Genomic DNA, 15,850 nt, shown 5'->3' on the forward strand with positions numbered 1-15,850 from the left:
TGCTGCACATTATTGCCCAGCATCATGCAGAGCGACTAATGGAAGCCGTTGGGGCGAGTTTTGCCGCGAGGGCAAACTTGGGGAGACAAGTTTTTGAGATATTAAAAAGAGAGAGAAAAAAAAGAGGGAAGCTTGTGATCAATTTTCAAGCATGTGGTTTTGACCTCGAGCTTAGCTTCGGAGCCGAGATTCTGCCGGCATCAGCACCCCACCACCCCACCTTTTTTTTATGTCAAGAGATTCACAGCGCATTAGCAAGAAGGCCTGTATTTTGTCTTGTTAATCATTAATGCGTACATGAGATTGCTTTGGAATAAAGACCGATAATTAATATTAATCTGAACGATTATTTATAACTTAGAACCACCAATATAGTCGCTGGAGCAAACTTAGACTTGAATTTATTTATAAACATACTACCACAGCTCAGCGCCACAATTTGTTGGCGTGCTTAGTCGTCCTGTCTGCTGTGCCGCAAAAGTCAAGCAGGTATTGCCATTTCTCCTCCAACAACCCGCGCTCTGTCTTCTCTTCGACAGCGGGCTTCACCTTCAGCCTCGAGACTGACGATGCCACATTGACCCAGCGAATCAACCACCTTGCCAGATGCCCTTTGCGCAGCTTGTTCTCGGAAGCCCCGGCGCGGGAAAGAGTACCTACTGCGATGGCAGTATGTTGAAACCCATGTTTGCTCTGAACTGGACCAGAGTTTGGTACTGACATGAAGCTCTTCTTTTTTGTCTTCCTTCAGTGCACCAGTTTATGGGCGCCATAGGGCGTGCGTGCTCCGTCGTAAACCTCGACCCTGCCAACGACCATACAAACTACCCTTGCGCTCTCGACATTCGCGACTTGGTTAAGCTGGAGGATGTCATGCGCGAAGATCGCCTGGGACCCAACGGCGGCATCCTATATGCTCTCGAGGAGCTTGAGAACAACTACGAATGGCTGGAAGAAGGGCTAAAAGAGTTTGGGGAAGACTACATCTTGTTCGACTGTCCCGGCCAAGTCGAGCTCTACACGCATCACAACTCGCTAAGAAACGTCTTTTACAAGCTTCAGAAGATTGGATTTAGAGTCAGTTTGTTTTGCCAGAAGCAGTACGAACAGGGCTTACTAACTGTCCCCTGTGTTAGTTTGTCTGTGTACACCTCTCCGACTCCTTCTGCCTTACTCAGCCATCCCTCTATGTTTCCAACGTCCTCCTCTCGCTCCGGGCCATGATCCAGATGGATATGCCACACGTCAATGTGCTTTCTAAAATCGACAAGATAGCATCATACGACGAGCTGCCGTTCAACCTAGAATACTATACCGATGTCGACGACTTGACGCATCTAACGCCATTCCTCGAGGCGGAATCCCCAGGAATGCGGAACGAAAAGTTTGGCCGACTGCACGAGGCGATAGCACACATGATTGAAAGCTATGGCCTAGTCCGGTACGAGGTGCTGGCGGTCGAGAACAAGAAGAGCATGATGCATCTGCTCCGCGTGATTGATCGCGCAGGGGGTTATGTATTCGGAGGTGCTGAAGGTGCCAATGACACGGTATGGGCGGTTGCAATGAGGAATGAAGCGTCCATGATGGATGTACAGGACATCCAGGAGCGGTGGATCGATCACAAGGACGAGTATGACCGCCTTGAGCGAGAGGCCGAGGAGGAGGAGCAGAGGAGGGTGCAGGAGGAGCACGGGATGGAGGTGGACGAGTCACAACCACAACCAGCTCCCTCCGCGGAGGCAGAGATGGATCCCGACTTTGGCGACATGACGATACCGGAGGATATCGGTGTCCGGGTAGTTAGAAAGAAATAATAAATAACCAATTGCCACGTCAGCTGCCATCTTCCATACCGTCGTCGCTCATGTCATTGTCCACGACATCCAGCATGGCGTCATCCTTGGCCAAAAGATCCATGGACAGCGAGGACTGCGGATGAGAGCTGGCCTCTGCCTTTACTGCCAGGATGAGTTTCCGAGCTCGGTCCACGGCGATCTCCTCGATCGTGCGGATGGTACCGCTAACACGAACAACCCGGAAGATGCATGGCCGGCCATCCTTGACGGGGACGCGGTCCATGAAGGTCAATGCGGACCACAGCAGCCGGTAATGGGCCCTATTGCACCTGAGGATGAAGGTGGATGTGGCCAGAGACAGATATTTGACTATTTTAGAGTTTGTACGGTTAGCTAGTCCTACTACTATTTGAAGATACAGTGTAGCATATAACAGCAGGATTCTCTCACCTGAGAGGTTGCCCTCCAAAGCTCCCGCGCCATAGTCGCCATACAGCAGCAGCACCTCGGCCTTGATGGCCCTGACCAGAGCTTGCGGCGTCAGCTTCGCAATGGTCGGCTGGTGCTGGGCAACTAGAGCGGGCACGCGAGCCCTGGATCCCGCGGCATTGGGAGGGTAGATGATGTTGACGAGCAGGTATCGCTCCTTGATGCGCACCATGATGGATCAGTCAGTCCAGTCAGTCACGTCGCGAATTTGCCAGATTGTCAGATCCGAGTGGGAAAAGACTCGGCAGAGAGCAAATGCCGGGCCCCCGTAGTGGCGAGGATCAGCGATGCGAGTGGACGAAAAACGAGGTTCAATGTTACAGCAGAGCAGCAGACGATGAGATTTGACGCCGAAAAATAGTCCATGGCGCCAACTCGGGTCTCGGGGTATCTGCAGGGTGGGGGGGCCACTGTTGCACGCGCTGGAACTCGCTGCTGGCCAGCGCCCGAGAAGCTTATCAGAAGCACTAAAAGCGGCGCTTTAGGGGAACTGCTCGGGGTGGCTGGGCTGGGCTCCACGACTGTGCACCCGTAAAAACCTCCGCATGCTACATGCCGTTTCTGAGGGTTTGGAGCGGAATCCCACATGCACGGAGTACAGTACAGTACATATATTAGATTGTTTGCATCCGGAGACGCCCAGCCGCGACTTTGGCTTGAATGGTATTAGCTGGGAGCAATTACTTTGGCACTAGCACAGCAGGCTTTCGGACTAGCACTGCATCGTTCCGTGCTTCTGGACAGCTCCCAACACATGCCCAACAGAAGCTCATACTTGCATCTTCTTTCACTTTCAATACCTACCTAGTAGCTATCGTGGATTAGTAGGCAGGGTTTGGAATTCCTGGGGTCGGTGGTATAGCTATAGGGACAGGTATTGATATTTTGGAAATATTTTGGATTTCATCTCCTCGCCCGATTGGATATAAGCTCTCTCGCGATATTGTCAAGCCTCGTCACCATGGACGGCCCATTCAATGCCGCAATTCTCATCGTCTCAACCACAGCCGCAAGAGATCCCTCCGCCGATGCGTCCGCAACGGTGCTCCGCGAGGTGCTGATGCAGGATGGCGCCGGCAGGTGGGATGTTGTCGATGAACGCATTGTCTCGGACAATGTCCTGGACATCCAGCGGAGTATCATGCCATGGACGGACGGCCCTGATCCGGTCCATCTCATCGTCACAACCGGCGGCACCGGGTTTTCAGTCGCAGATGTGACGCCAGAGGTGAGTGAGGCGGATTTGGATTTGGATTTGGATTTATTTAAAAGCCTGAGTCCAATCATGATATAGACTCTCCATACTAACAATCCAATCACATTTGAATAGGCCGTTGCCCCAATGATACACAAGACGGCTCCCGGCCTGATCCACGCCATGCTATCAGCATCTCTCGCGATAACGCCGTGTAAGTCACCAAGCAAAGATGATATCTCACCCATCAATCGTACATCAAGCTGACCATCTATCAAAGTCGCCATGATGTCCCGCCCCACAGCTGGCGTCAGGAATAAGACTGTCATTGTCACCTTGCCCGGCTCGCCCAAGGGGGCCAAGGAGAACCTCCAAGCCATCATCAAGACGCTGCCGCATGCCTGTCTTCAAGCAGCAGGTTCAAATTCAAGAGCCCTGCATGCCGGTGGCATCAAAAAGCTTGAGGCTGATGCCGGCATTGATCGTTCCCCGTCCCAAGCATCGACACAGCACCACCACCATCACCATCACCACGGCCACTCTCACGGCCACAGCCATGGTCCCGGACAGGGCCACGGCCACCCAAATCTGCAGAGATTCACCACCCCAAGCTCCACTAGCGCATCTCATCTATCCAACGACTTCAGTCTGGGCTCCGCGAAACGATACCGCGAGTCCCCCTATCCCATGGTTTCCGTGGATGACGCTCTTGCTTTGATCTCAGAGCACACGCCAGAACCACAAACGGAATCCGTCAAAGTCGACGACAAGATTGTTGGCCTGGTGCTGGCCGAGGATGTCAAGGCGAAAGAAGACGTGCCAGCCTTTCGAGCCAGTATCGTGGACGGGTATGCCGTCGTCGTGCCCAAAGACGGCAACGTAAAGGGCGTATTCCCCGTGGCCGGCGTGTCCCATGCCGCCCCTGGAGAGATACCACCTTTGAAAGAGGGAGAAATCGCCAGGATAACAACAGGCGCTCCGCTACCCCCAGGGGCTACCGCCGTCATCATGGTGGAAGACACGACGCTCAAGACCATGACGGACGACGGTAAGGAGGAGAAGGAAGTCGAGATCCAAGCGGGCGGTGTCACAGACGGCGCAAATGTGCGCGAGATTGGAAGCGACATTGCGCAAGGCTCCGTGATCCTCAAAAAGGGAGAGCAGATATCCGGAGTCGGGGGAGAGATTGGCCTCCTTGCTGCCGTTGGCGTGGCAGAGGCCCAAGTCTTCAAGCGGCCCGTCATCGGCATCCTCTCCACCGGCGACGAGATTGTCGACTACAACCGGCCCGGCGGCCTGAAGCTGGGCGAAGTCCGCGATACGAACCGCATCACGCTCATCTCCGCCGCTAGGGAATGGGGCTTCTCCGTCATCGACCTGGGCATCGCCAGCGACAAGCCCGGCACCCTCGAAGAGACACTGCGCGCCGGCCTCCGGGAAGCCGACGTGCTCATCACCACGGGCGGCGTCTCCATGGGCGAGCTCGACCTCCTCAAGCCCACCATCGAGCGCTCCCTCGGCGGCACCATCCACTTTGGCCGCGTGGCCATGAAGCCGGGCAAGCCAAGCACCTTTGCCACCATCCCCGTCAAGGACAATGCTGGCAACCGTGTGTCAAAGGTCATCTTCTCCCTCCCCGGCAATCCCGCCTCCGCGCTCGTGACATTCCACCTCTTCGTCCTGCCGTCTCTGCATAAGCAGTCTGGCGTCTCTCCCGTCGGTCTCCCCAAGGTCCCCGTCACACTGGCCCATGAATTCAATCTAGACTCCCGACCGGAATTCCATCGTGCCGTCGTGACCATCGGCCAGGACGGCCTCCTGACGGCGAGCAGCACCGGAGGACAGCGCAGTTCCAAGGTGGGCAGCTTGAGATCGGCCAATGCACTGCTTTGCTTGCCCGGTGGCAGTGGGAAGCTGGACAAGGGCTCCAAGGTTGACGCTCTGCTAATGAATTCTATACGCGGAGGGTGAAATGGTGAGGCAGTTTGGTATGTAGTTTGGTAGCTGATACCCAAAACACAGGTTGTGAGATAGTACGGCTATTTTGTACTTGGTCAATATGAACAGGGAAGGGAGAGGGAAAGGGACGAAAATTTGTTGCTTGCTCTTTTACACATTTATAACTCTTCAAAATGATGCCTACTAGGTAGATTTCGAGCATCCGCAGCTGTCTTTACCCTTGGCTAGTATACACGGGGCTAGTCGTACAGCTTCAAATGTAACAAAAAGAAAAAAAAATTAACATCGTCTACAGCCCAATCTTCCAAACGCCCAACCAAAAACTATCGTCGCAATGCATATGTCGGGTTTCTCTCTCTACCATCCCGGGGAGAGAAAGTAGGTGCCGCACAGAGACAGAGATAGGCTGTGATATAAAGTGCGAAAATCTTCCAACGGTCCCCCCTTGTGAGCGTGTTTAAGTGGGCTTGGCGCCAAAGGCAGGAGCCTTTTCAGAAACCAGCAGTCCGATGATCAAGCCGAAAAGTCCCAAGACGGAGCTGAAGATTTCAATAACGAGAATCTTGACAAACCTAAATTGAAATGGTTAGTATGAAAATGCGAAGATGCAGTTATCCGCTAAAGCGACAGATATCAGGGATAAAGGGGATGGTTTGCACATACAATGAGGCATCGGCCGCATCAGCCAGCGCAGCTCCACTGCCATTGATGCCAACAGCAACGCCGCAGACGAGATTGCAGGCGCCGACGGTCAGACCAGCCCAGAAGAGAGCAAAGCCAGTGAAGTAGGAATCGGCAGAGTAGAGCTCGGCGCCGTGGACGGCCTCGACCTTTGAGGAGAAGACAATGGCCATGATGACGCCGTAGATGGCGACGACCTCGCAGAAGATGATGGAGATGAGGTTCTTTGTTCGGATTCGGGGGGCCCTGACGCCGGCGCCGAGGATGGAGGATCCGGTAATGAAGATGCCCCTGTGGTTTGAGATAATAATGTTAGCAAGGTCTGCCTCTTCGTGATGTGGTCTCGTCGTGTCGCTCTTGTTCCTCTTCGTTTCCTAGCGGGAGGTGCGTTGATTGTTCTCTGAGGACTTACCAGGCGGCACCGACGACAGAGAGGCCGATGCAGAGGGAGATGCCGAAACTAGCCCAGGCGTAGGGCGACACGGACTCGATAAAGGCGCCGACGTTGAAGGACTCGCCGCTGCCGGTGAAGAGCATGTCTGTTGATGATTGCCCGTGTTAGTGCCATTGCATTGCATTCCATTCTTGATGATGATCATGACGACGCCAGCGACATGGATAGCGACGATGATGGATGTGACAGTCGGGCAGGATGAGGGCACATACACGCTCCCACCACGGTCAGGAACGACCCGATTCCTCCGACTCCGTACGTGAGACTCATGGTTTGTATTGCACGGTGCTGGTGCTGCGTCTGGTGTTCGAGTCGAAGCAGAAGTGCTGGGGCTCGTCGTTTTGTTGCAAGCTTGGCTCAAGCTCTCGGAGCACAGAGGCGCGACAATGGCCGACGTCACATGACAAACGGCTCCCCTTTGCTGCTGACTCAGCCGGATTCCAGCACCAGCCGCTGTGGGACCGCCTGGAGGCTCTCCGGGGTGCGTCGAGTCGGAGCCCAGTTCAGACTTCCAGCGAGCTTAGCCTTATCCCGACTGCTGTAAACTGCCTTTAGCACGGGCTGCTATACCTAAAACTCCAGCACATACTCGTACACACCCTTCATTACCTAATTCAGAGTCACTGCGCTAGGCTACAACTCTTCTGTCAGCAGTCCCGACTGACGGAACTTGACCCAAACCTCCTCCTCCAAAGGCGCATCGTCTCTCTCTCTCTCGCTGAATCTTGACTCTTCGAATCTTGAACAACTCACAGCGCCTCGCTCATTTTACACTGCATACCCCCGCATTCATTTCCAACCATGGCAAGCGGCGCGCAATCGTTCTACGAGCTCTACCGTCGGAGCAGGTAATGCGCCACTCACTCACTGCAGCCGCCACCAAGGGACGTCGTTTCTAATGCTTTTGCAGTATTGGGCTCGCCCTGACCGACACGCTCGATGATCTGATTAGCGAAGAGCGCATCCATCCGCAACTGGCGATGAAGATCCTGGGCAACTTTGACCAGGCAATCACCGAGGCGCTGCAGAAGAACGTCAAGAGCCGGCTCCAATTCAAGGTAAAATGCGCATGCTACAATTCCGGGCCTTGGAGCCTTGCGTCGAGTTTGGGAGAGACTGACAAGTGCATTGAAAAAACAGGGAAGCTTGGACACATACCGATTCTGCGACGAAGTGTGGACTTTCCTCATCAAGAACGTGACATTCAAGATGGACAACGGCAGCGTCTCTGTTCAGGCAGACAAGGTCAAGATTGTCAGCTGCAACGCAAAGAGACCCGGCGAAGGACAGTAGTAAAGCCCTACGGGAGAATGGCTTGCACGCATACCGATGGACGAGAATGGGAGGGCAAGAACAAAGAGAGCAGGGAGGTATACCATCAATAACGGCGACAGGACTGGCGGTAACGGCGTTTTGGGGGTTACGGATACATGGACAAGGCATTGATTCATCTATTAAGCAAATATTGGGAAACTGGGTCTCGATCGGGCCATGGATGAAATAGACAAGATGAATAATACATACTTACTGAGGATTCTTACGCTGAAGGCCATGTAATGTGACGATGCTTTTCGACATGTGCCTGCTGCTGCCCCCTGGAGTCACGAGAGCCACAGCAACAAGAGCGCCACTGTGGCGGTGAACCGTCGACTCTCCCACTCACTGTCACTCTGCTGTGGCTTCACTGCTTTCCACACTCCAGCTGTCCTCATCAGCCTCAATTGGCAATCACCAGCCCGTCGTCAAATAATCAATCCGTCTCTCATATTCCAGTCCCAAACCCCAATTTACTTCTCATTCCCCCAATCCCTCCCCTCTTCCAGCCCATCTAACCCTCAACCCTCCATCTTCAACCACTCAAAAAACCAAACCTAAAAAAACACGCCTCCCTCACCAACCACACTGCCTACCTAATACGGCCTTCTTCCGAATCCAGTAACAATGGACGCGCGCAAACGGCGGGTCAAACCGACCTCTCCGGAATCCCGGCCTCACAACTCCAGCACCAGCAAACCCGCTTCGTCTTCATCTCCTCCTCCTTCTACAACCGCAAAGATGGACAGCCCGGAATCTTCGTCGTGGAGAAAGCATTGGATGTTTTTCGCCGTGGCGAGCGGTGCTTGTGCGGCGTTTAACGGCGTGTTTGCGAAGCTGTAAGATCTATCTTTTATTTTTTATTTACTTTGTTTTTTATTGATGACTGCTTTGCTGGAAGAGGATGGGCATATATATACACACGCATACTATGAATGAAGCTACCTACAAGACAATAGATAGTGAGAACAAGTATATTTGCAGGCATATTCACTAACATGACTGTTTCATCTCAGAACCACTACTGAACTCACAACAACTCTATCAACCGCCGTCGCCAAAGCTCTCGGAATACAATCCCACTCCCAAATCGTCGAAATCATCGTCCGCACCGTAAATCCTCCCCTTTCACGCCCCCAATCAAATCACACAAGTGCTAACAATGCCATCCCAGATCTTCTTCGTCCTCAACCTCACCTTCAACGGCATCGTAAGTGTCTCACCCCCTCCTCTTCATCATCTCACAAACTTAAACTCAACTCACACACAAAAAAAAAAAAACAGATGTGGTCTTTATTCACCACCGCCCTCGCCCGCGGCAAATCCGCAACCCAAGTCTCCATCATGAACACCTCCACGAACTTCCTCGTCACCGCCTTCACAGGCCTCGTCATCTTCTCAGAGGCCCTGCCCCCAATGTGGTGGGCTGGCGCCACGCTCCTCGTTGCCGGCAGCGTCATTGCAGGCCGCAAGGATGAAGGCGATGGTGATGGCGCCAAAGGCACGGCGAGCGAGGCGTATGAACCAGTGCCTGCTGGCAATGGTCTTGAGCTGGACGAGGACGTAGTCGCCGGAGAGAGATACCGGGATGAGGACGTCCCTGACTTGGGAGAGCTCCGTAGCTGAGCGGCATGATTTGCTTGTTTTGGTCATATTCAAAATCATAGCAGCATAGCACACTTTAGATATCAATCAATGTATATACACAAGGCAGATGAAAAATCAAAAAGCAACGCTTCTATAGCGCCTCGCTCCGTGTTCAAAATGCCAGTCCAGTCTATCTTCTTTCAAGCTCAACGCCTTCGTCAACGCCGTCCTCGTCCCCATCCAAGATAGCCTCTCTCCTCCCACTCGCACTCGTCCGCTCATGGTCAAATTGTCCACTAAGTCTAATGTGGCCCCGCGAAACCGTCGACACCGAATTGGAAACCCAAAAGCCCACTCTGCGAAGCGCACTCCACAGATGCTCTTGTCCCTCAATGATGTGCTGGTCATCTTTCGGGTTCTCCGCCGCCTCCACCTTGAACTGGTACTTGAGACAATCCTTGACGGTTACCAGACCAGAGAGCTTCCCGTGATACTCAATCAGAATGACACGAGGCCCAATCTTTTGGAACAGCTCCATGACCGTCTCCAGAGGCAAACGAGGGTGCGCCGTCACAGGCGTGGCGTCGACATAGCGGCTGAAATCAAGAGGCGACGTCGCAGTGACGTCTGAGCGAAATGCGGGTGTGATGGGAGTAATGGCGGGAGTCTGCGTCAGATGCGATGAAAAGACGCACTTTGCGTCTGGAGAAACGGGACGCTCGCGCCTTGCTCGATCAATGGCATACCGTAGCTCAGTCCTGCCAATGTATCCCATCAGCATCTTGGAGTTGCTATCCAACACAATGGGGAACCCCTGATATTTTGCCTCGGCCAGCAGTTGCTCAATGTCGGCAAGCGTCAGCCCATTGGCAGGCAGAGACACAACGGAGCTTCGCATGACCTGAGAGACTGGGACGCCGTAGTTATGGTCCTCTTTACCATCGATAAACGGAAAGCCGTTAAACCAGATCATGCGGTCGGCAATACCACCCTTGCCAAACATTTCACTGACAAGCTTGGTCACGCCAACTACAATCATGGTTGGCAAGATATATGTGAGCGCCCCAGTAAGCTCAAACATGATGACGACCACAGTCAGGGTAAGGTGCATGATGCCGCTCAGCGCTGCCGCCGCACCGAGGAAGGCGTACGTGCCCGGCGTGATGCATGGCTCATCTGGCTTACAGGCGGCAAAGAAGACGCTGCTCGGGTTTGCTTCATATATGGCTTGGACGATGATGCCGACGGTTCGCCCAAACGAGGCGCCAATGGCCATGGAGGGGACAAAGATTCCGGCGGGCACCTTGCATCCGTACGAGATGATGACCAAAAACACTCTCAACACCGTCGCGAGAATCAGTGATATGATGTTCCAGGTCCTCCTGTCCTTGTCGCACAGGCCATGGTAGTTCTCAGCTCCCTCGCACTCAAGAAAGAGAATCTCCATGCTCTCCGTCATGTCGATCCTAAGAAAAGCGTTGGGGTAGGCGATGATGGCGGTTCCCGCCGCAAGCAGCGTCGCTTCTAATACGGCGTACTTTGTCAGGTACTTCTTCCTGAAGGCCTGCGCTCGAAGATTCCACTTCATGACAAAGGCACCGTACAGTCCGCCGAAAATGCCAATGATGATGTAGAAAACGATTTCGAAGAAATGCCAGTCTCGATCGTATTTCACCTGGAACATGACCAGCTGTCCCGTGCGAAAGGGATTCATCGCGGATAGGACCGCCGTGGCCACCAGAGCGCAGAAATAGCTGCGCCACATGGTCTTGAGCGGAAAGTAGCTCGACATCTCCTCAAGTGAAAAGAGCACGCCTCCAATAGGACTGCCAAAGGCAACAGCAACACCCGCCGCGGCACAGGCACTGAGAATCTCGCGGGTCTTACCCGCATTGCGCCTGTACTTGCTGAACAGCCTTGAGATGACGTTGCCAGTGCAAACGGCGTAATGAACGCTGGGCCCTTCCTTTCCAACAGACAAGCCGGAGGCGATGGCCAGGGGCAAGCAGATAGACTTTATCAGCAGAGTCCAGAAGCCAAGAAAGCCCTTCATAACGAAGCCAGCAATGATGCACTTGATCTCCGATATGCCGGATCCCGCTGCATACGGAGCATAACACTTGACCAGTGTTGCCGACACGCAAGCGAACAAGGTCTGCATGGCGAGTTAGAATGCTCACAGAGTCAAAATAAGTGCCTGAAAGCAAAGTAGGTTTGCTCACCGCAAATAAAAAGTAGATGAAATAATTGAGGGGGCCAAATCCAGTCCAGCGATGCCACTGTTCGCAGCCTGTATAATAAGAGTCAGTGAGCCACATAACACACCATGGGTATTATTTAAAGAGAAAAATTACCATTGTCCTCTCCCCAGCAGCAAAAGTTCTCGTTGAGATAAAACCCCGTCGTGCAATAGCCCGTCTTGATATCGGCCAGCCACTCCGTCACAATGTTCAAAAACGCCGCATTCAGCCCGATGGCCGCTCCGATGATGGTGACAACGATCCAGCCCTGCGCAGCATCATAAGATTCCCAGAGCCGATATCTCCAGCCGGGCTGGCCGAGTCTGTACACGCCTGCCGTGCGCTTCCTACGAGCTTTGCGCCGCGCCTGTTCTCGCGCAGCATCTTGCACCCAGTCTGCGTGGCATCGGGGTCAGTCTCGTCTGCGGAGGTGTGCCTCTTGAGGTTGTCTCGCTCTTACCTATCGTTGTAAAGTCCTGGATACCATGGCCGTCAGCGCCAGCAGATACATATGCTATGGCAACACACACTCGCTCACCTCATATCTCTTGATCTCGGCAATCTCTTCCTCGATCTGGCCCTCCCTCGGCGTCTCTCCCTGCTCTGCGTTGGACACGGCAAAGGACACTCGAGAACTGATAGACGGGCGCCGTGAAATGCCGGGGCTGAGCGCAGCCGTGGAAATTGATGTTGAATTCATGATTCCGACATGCACACCATGGCGAGTGGATGCTTGATTGGGTCGACGGCGCCGATCGCCAACGCCTTTTGCGTGCGGCTTTGTCTGATGCTATGCGATGTGGTTCGATGCGATGCGATTCGGTTACGATTACGGTAGCGCTGCGCTCGTCGTTTCTATGGTTTGGATCGGCAGGATCTGGTGTTGAAGGGCGTTGATGCGACGCTGTCGCAAATAGAGCTGCAAGTCGACATCAATGGATGCAAGCAGTTGCGGATAAGATAAGCCCGGGCAGCATTAAGCAGCACGCACTACATGCCCCGTCCCCGCTGTAGCAGCAGATCTCCAGGGCAGAGACTCCGTCGTAGTGCATGCGCCGCAGCTGAAGCCCTCCACTAGAAACGGCGTTTTAGTGGATGCAGCGGCCCTATTTTGCGACACCCTACAGTACGCAGTCCAGGTCGCGTCAAAGCGTCGCGTCTGCTTTATAGAGCATTTGAACGAAAAAGAGACGTTCATCAGTCACCCAGATCCCATCATCTTCTACAGACCGTTACTACGGATGGAAAATATTTCTGCACTCCTCTAGACCAAAAACCGTATTTGCTTGAAGCTCCATGAACCCCCCCAGCCTCAACTACAAAGCATCTTCAGCAGCAGCTTACTTAATATCGCCCTGAGCCCAAACGACGTCTACAAGGCCTTCCCTTAGCCTTCAACCTCATCTCATCCCAATCCCGCCATTCTCAACCACCCATAAGAAACAAGTCTTCAACTCTGGCCTCTTACGCATACACGATCTCTTTCCTCTTACACAGACCAAGATTGCTATCATCGAGAAGCCTTCGTTCTCCCGGCAGACCCTAAGGGGGATCTCACAGCGCGTGATCCACGAGTTTTCACTCACACAGGCCATCCACTCATCAACCACGACACTCTCATCAAGGCAACTCAAACACCCCTCTCATTTAATCCCAGACGAAATCAGTCATCATGCCTTACAACACCAACGCCATCCCTCCTCGAAAGGAGCCCACCGGCCAAACCCAACTACCATGTAAGCCCTTCCCCCCCAAATCCTCATCATCCTCCTTCATAAAAAGCTAACTCCTCCCCCCAGTATCAAGAGTCAAGAAAATCATCAGCCAAGACCCAGATGTCCAAATGTGCTCTAACAACGCCGCCTTTGTCATCACCCTGGCTGCCGTACGTCTTTTCCCCTTCTTTCTCTTCACCTCTTCCCCAACTAACCTTCGCTCATAGGAAATGTTCATCCAGCATCTCGCCGAGGAAGCCCACACCCAAGCAAAGCTAGAACGCAAGCCTCGCCGCAACATCCAGTACAAAGACGTCGGTAAGTCTCACCAATTCTCTCTCTCCCCCTATTACGCTCTCTCTCTCCCCTCCCCCCCCCCCCCCCCCCCCCCCCGAAAAAAAAAAACTAACCACCAACCACATAAAAAAAAGCCAACGCAATTTCACACCGCGACCACCTCGAATTCCTAGAAGACGTCGCCCCCAAGACCGTCCCCCTCAAAAAGGCAAAAGCGATCAACCAGGCCCGTCTCCGCGGCGAGCCTCTCCCCGACGCCGCCCCCCGCGCCGCAACAAACGGGAGCAGCGCGAAGCCCAAGGCCGCTGCCGCAAAGGCCGCCGCCGTCAACGGCCAGCCAAAGGCCGGCTCCAACCCCTTCACCTTGTCTCTTCGCGGCGAGGAGAGGGAGAAGAAGGACGAGAGCAATGACCCCAGTGATCAGCTTGAGCTGGAGATGAGGCAGGCAGCGCAGCCTGAGGATGATGGCGACGTTGACATGACGGGCTAGGGTCAAGCATTTCACCGTCAGGCATTTCTGTCATGGTCCGTAGGGATATGGCTGGTTACTTATTTGTATTTTGCATTTGTTATGGAGCTTTGTTATTTTTATATATATAGCTGGAAAGACTTTATATTTCATGGCGATTCTTTGTTTTTTCTACCGCCATGTACAGTGTATGGCCCGAGTAAACTAAATAATCCTGCTCTCCCATCTCTTCATCAAAGAGAGCATTCTGTAAAAATGAAAAAATCAACAGCGACAGTAAATCAAATAACCATGGAGCAAAAAAACAACCTTGTGCCAAAAAGAAGATATTATTTTTCCACATCCACCCAACCATCCTCACTCCTCCATAGCATCGCCGTAAATCCCCGACGGTAACCTTCCCTCGTTGAGCTCCTTCTCCAACGCAATAATTTCCTGCAAGCTCGTTGCGTTCTTGATCCTCTCCTGCAGCCTCTGCTTCTCTGCATCCGTCAGCTTTATCCGCGAGAGCTTCGACGGCGCGGCGGATGAGCCGTTGGATGTGACTTCGAACGTCTTGGATTTTTTGCCCATGACCTAATCACGCGATTCCGGTTAATATCCTGTATTAGAAAGACAAGACGGGGAGGGGAGGGTTATATACCGATGTTGCTAGAGCCGTAGGCTCCTCTGCTGTGCCAAATAGCTCCTGGCTCTTGTCCCGCTCCGCCTGCTTGACCTTTTCGTAATCTAGAAACCGGACAGACGGACACCGCCAAATGACCCAGTAACGATAATGCTACACCAAATCAACACCACCACAATCAGTAAATTCCATAATGAGCAAGGGCGGGTGAATACTGCAAACGCACCTCCTTCTTGGTGATAGGATTATCCGCCAACACCAAGTGCGTCAGTCGCGAAAACGTCCCCAACGCATCCACGTCCGCGAGCTCCACCAAGTGATTCGACGCCAGAACCAGGTTCCGCAGGTTAGGTATGGCAGCCGCCACCGTGGGCTGGATGCTCGTGACGCGGTTGCGCGCCAGCAGCAGCGTCGTTATGCGCGGCGAGAGCGGGAAGTTGCCCAGCACTTGGATATCATTGTCGGTGAAGTCGATGGCATCGTGGGGCTATACATCATCAAAGTGGAAGAATCCAGTGTCAGCCTTTCGTTTCTCCCGACATCATTCCATCATGCTAGGTAGAGGAAAGGGGAAAGGAGGAGGATGATCACTCACGCCCGCAACACCCAAGTTTTCAATCGCGGGAATTCGATGTCCTATTCAAAGCGGCACCGACAAAAGGCCTCAAATGTATCAAAAGATCCTTCATCAAAAAACTCCAGAAACAAAAGGAGAAAGAAGAAGAAGGTGAAAAATGAATAAGAGGCCGAGAAAAGTGTGTAGCATCTGCTCTTTTCAAGTTTCCCTTCCCTCCCTCCCCTTGGGCATAAACGCACCTCGGAGATCAAGCTCTCTCTCCTTCAAGGGATTAAGATAGGACAGCGAGTCCCGGATCAGTTCGGCCGTCAGCCGCATCGTGGGATTGCGTCGGTTTGGGTGGAAGGGGAGAAGTCGAGATAGCCTCGAGAGGCTGGTGGTTTGGACGTGGGACGTGTGTTTGCTTCTGGAGCTTCGCTTCAACGGGGCAATTGCCTATAAATTGCCTG

At 53.2% G+C, this 15,850-nt stretch overlaps 9 protein-coding genes across 9 annotated transcripts; 5 read left to right on the top strand and 4 right to left on the bottom strand.

Moving 5' to 3' along the window:
* Positions 1-584: 584 nt before the first annotated feature.
* Positions 585-1,817, top strand: TRIVIDRAFT_77474 (uncharacterized protein; the record flags this gene model as incomplete). The annotated part of the gene is made up of 3 exons (XM_014099013.1): positions 585-670; positions 752-1,077; positions 1,137-1,817. 3 exons carry the CDS (start codon positions 607-609, stop codon positions 1,815-1,817), a joined length of 1,071 nt encoding a protein of 356 aa, XP_013954488.1.
* A 19-nt stretch (positions 1,818-1,836) lies between these two features.
* TRIVIDRAFT_155021 (uncharacterized protein) lies at positions 1,837-2,460 on the bottom strand (the record flags this gene model as incomplete). The annotated part of the gene is made up of 2 exons (XM_014099014.1): positions 1,837-2,168; positions 2,250-2,460. The coding sequence occupies 2 exons, from the start codon at positions 2,458-2,460 to the stop codon at positions 1,837-1,839; spliced, it is 543 nt and encodes a 180-aa protein (XP_013954489.1).
* Positions 2,461-3,249: 789 nt separating this feature from the next.
* TRIVIDRAFT_58736 (uncharacterized protein) lies at positions 3,250-5,454 on the top strand (the record flags this gene model as incomplete). The annotated part of the gene is given in 5 exon segments (XM_014099015.1): positions 3,250-3,516; positions 3,619-3,697; positions 3,764-3,967; positions 3,978-3,981; positions 4,077-5,454. The coding sequence occupies 5 exon segments, from the start codon at positions 3,250-3,252 to the stop codon at positions 5,452-5,454; spliced, it is 1,932 nt and encodes a 643-aa protein (XP_013954490.1).
* Positions 5,455-5,608: 154 nt separating this feature from the next.
* On the bottom strand, positions 5,609-6,881 carry TRIVIDRAFT_216385 (uncharacterized protein; the record flags this gene model as incomplete). Its single annotated transcript, XM_014099016.1, has 4 exons — positions 5,609-6,014; positions 6,106-6,414; positions 6,536-6,662; positions 6,790-6,881. The coding sequence occupies 4 exons, from the start codon at positions 6,845-6,847 to the stop codon at positions 5,900-5,902; spliced, it is 609 nt and encodes a 202-aa protein (XP_013954491.1).
* A 482-nt stretch (positions 6,882-7,363) lies between these two features.
* On the top strand, positions 7,364-8,037 carry TRIVIDRAFT_90125 (uncharacterized protein; the record flags this gene model as incomplete). The annotated part of the gene is made up of 3 exons (XM_014099017.1): positions 7,364-7,425; positions 7,488-7,635; positions 7,718-8,037. 3 exons carry the CDS (start codon positions 7,379-7,381, stop codon positions 7,868-7,870), a joined length of 348 nt encoding a protein of 115 aa, XP_013954492.1.
* Positions 8,038-8,632: 595 nt separating this feature from the next.
* Positions 8,633-9,517, top strand: TRIVIDRAFT_192887 (uncharacterized protein; the record flags this gene model as incomplete). Its single annotated transcript, XM_014099018.1, has 4 exons — positions 8,633-8,730; positions 8,908-9,004; positions 9,066-9,101; positions 9,176-9,517. The coding sequence occupies 4 exons, from the start codon at positions 8,633-8,635 to the stop codon at positions 9,515-9,517; spliced, it is 573 nt and encodes a 190-aa protein (XP_013954493.1).
* A 151-nt stretch (positions 9,518-9,668) lies between these two features.
* Positions 9,669-12,418, bottom strand: TRIVIDRAFT_154813 (uncharacterized protein; the record flags this gene model as incomplete). Its single annotated transcript, XM_014099019.1, has 4 exons — positions 9,669-11,633; positions 11,701-11,768; positions 11,833-12,114; positions 12,247-12,418. The coding sequence occupies 4 exons, from the start codon at positions 12,416-12,418 to the stop codon at positions 9,669-9,671; spliced, it is 2,487 nt and encodes an 828-aa protein (XP_013954494.1).
* A 972-nt stretch (positions 12,419-13,390) lies between these two features.
* On the top strand, positions 13,391-14,220 carry TRIVIDRAFT_154990 (uncharacterized protein; the record flags this gene model as incomplete). The annotated part of the gene is made up of 5 exons (XM_014099020.1): positions 13,391-13,454; positions 13,518-13,603; positions 13,661-13,751; positions 13,865-14,055; positions 14,125-14,220. The coding sequence occupies 5 exons, from the start codon at positions 13,391-13,393 to the stop codon at positions 14,218-14,220; spliced, it is 528 nt and encodes a 175-aa protein (XP_013954495.1).
* A 336-nt stretch (positions 14,221-14,556) lies between these two features.
* Positions 14,557-15,719, bottom strand: TRIVIDRAFT_48361 (uncharacterized protein; the record flags this gene model as incomplete). Its single annotated transcript, XM_014099021.1, has 5 exons — positions 14,557-14,775; positions 14,843-14,977; positions 15,051-15,311; positions 15,420-15,460; positions 15,641-15,719. 5 exons carry the CDS (start codon positions 15,717-15,719, stop codon positions 14,557-14,559), a joined length of 735 nt encoding a protein of 244 aa, XP_013954496.1.
* Positions 15,720-15,850: the final 131 nt, after the last annotated feature.

Source organism: Trichoderma virens (genome assembly GCF_000170995.1).
Source record: "Trichoderma virens Gv29-8 chromosome Unknown TRIVIscaffold_80, whole genome shotgun sequence".
Taxonomy (NCBI): Eukaryota; Fungi; Ascomycota; class Sordariomycetes; order Hypocreales; family Hypocreaceae; genus Trichoderma; species Trichoderma virens.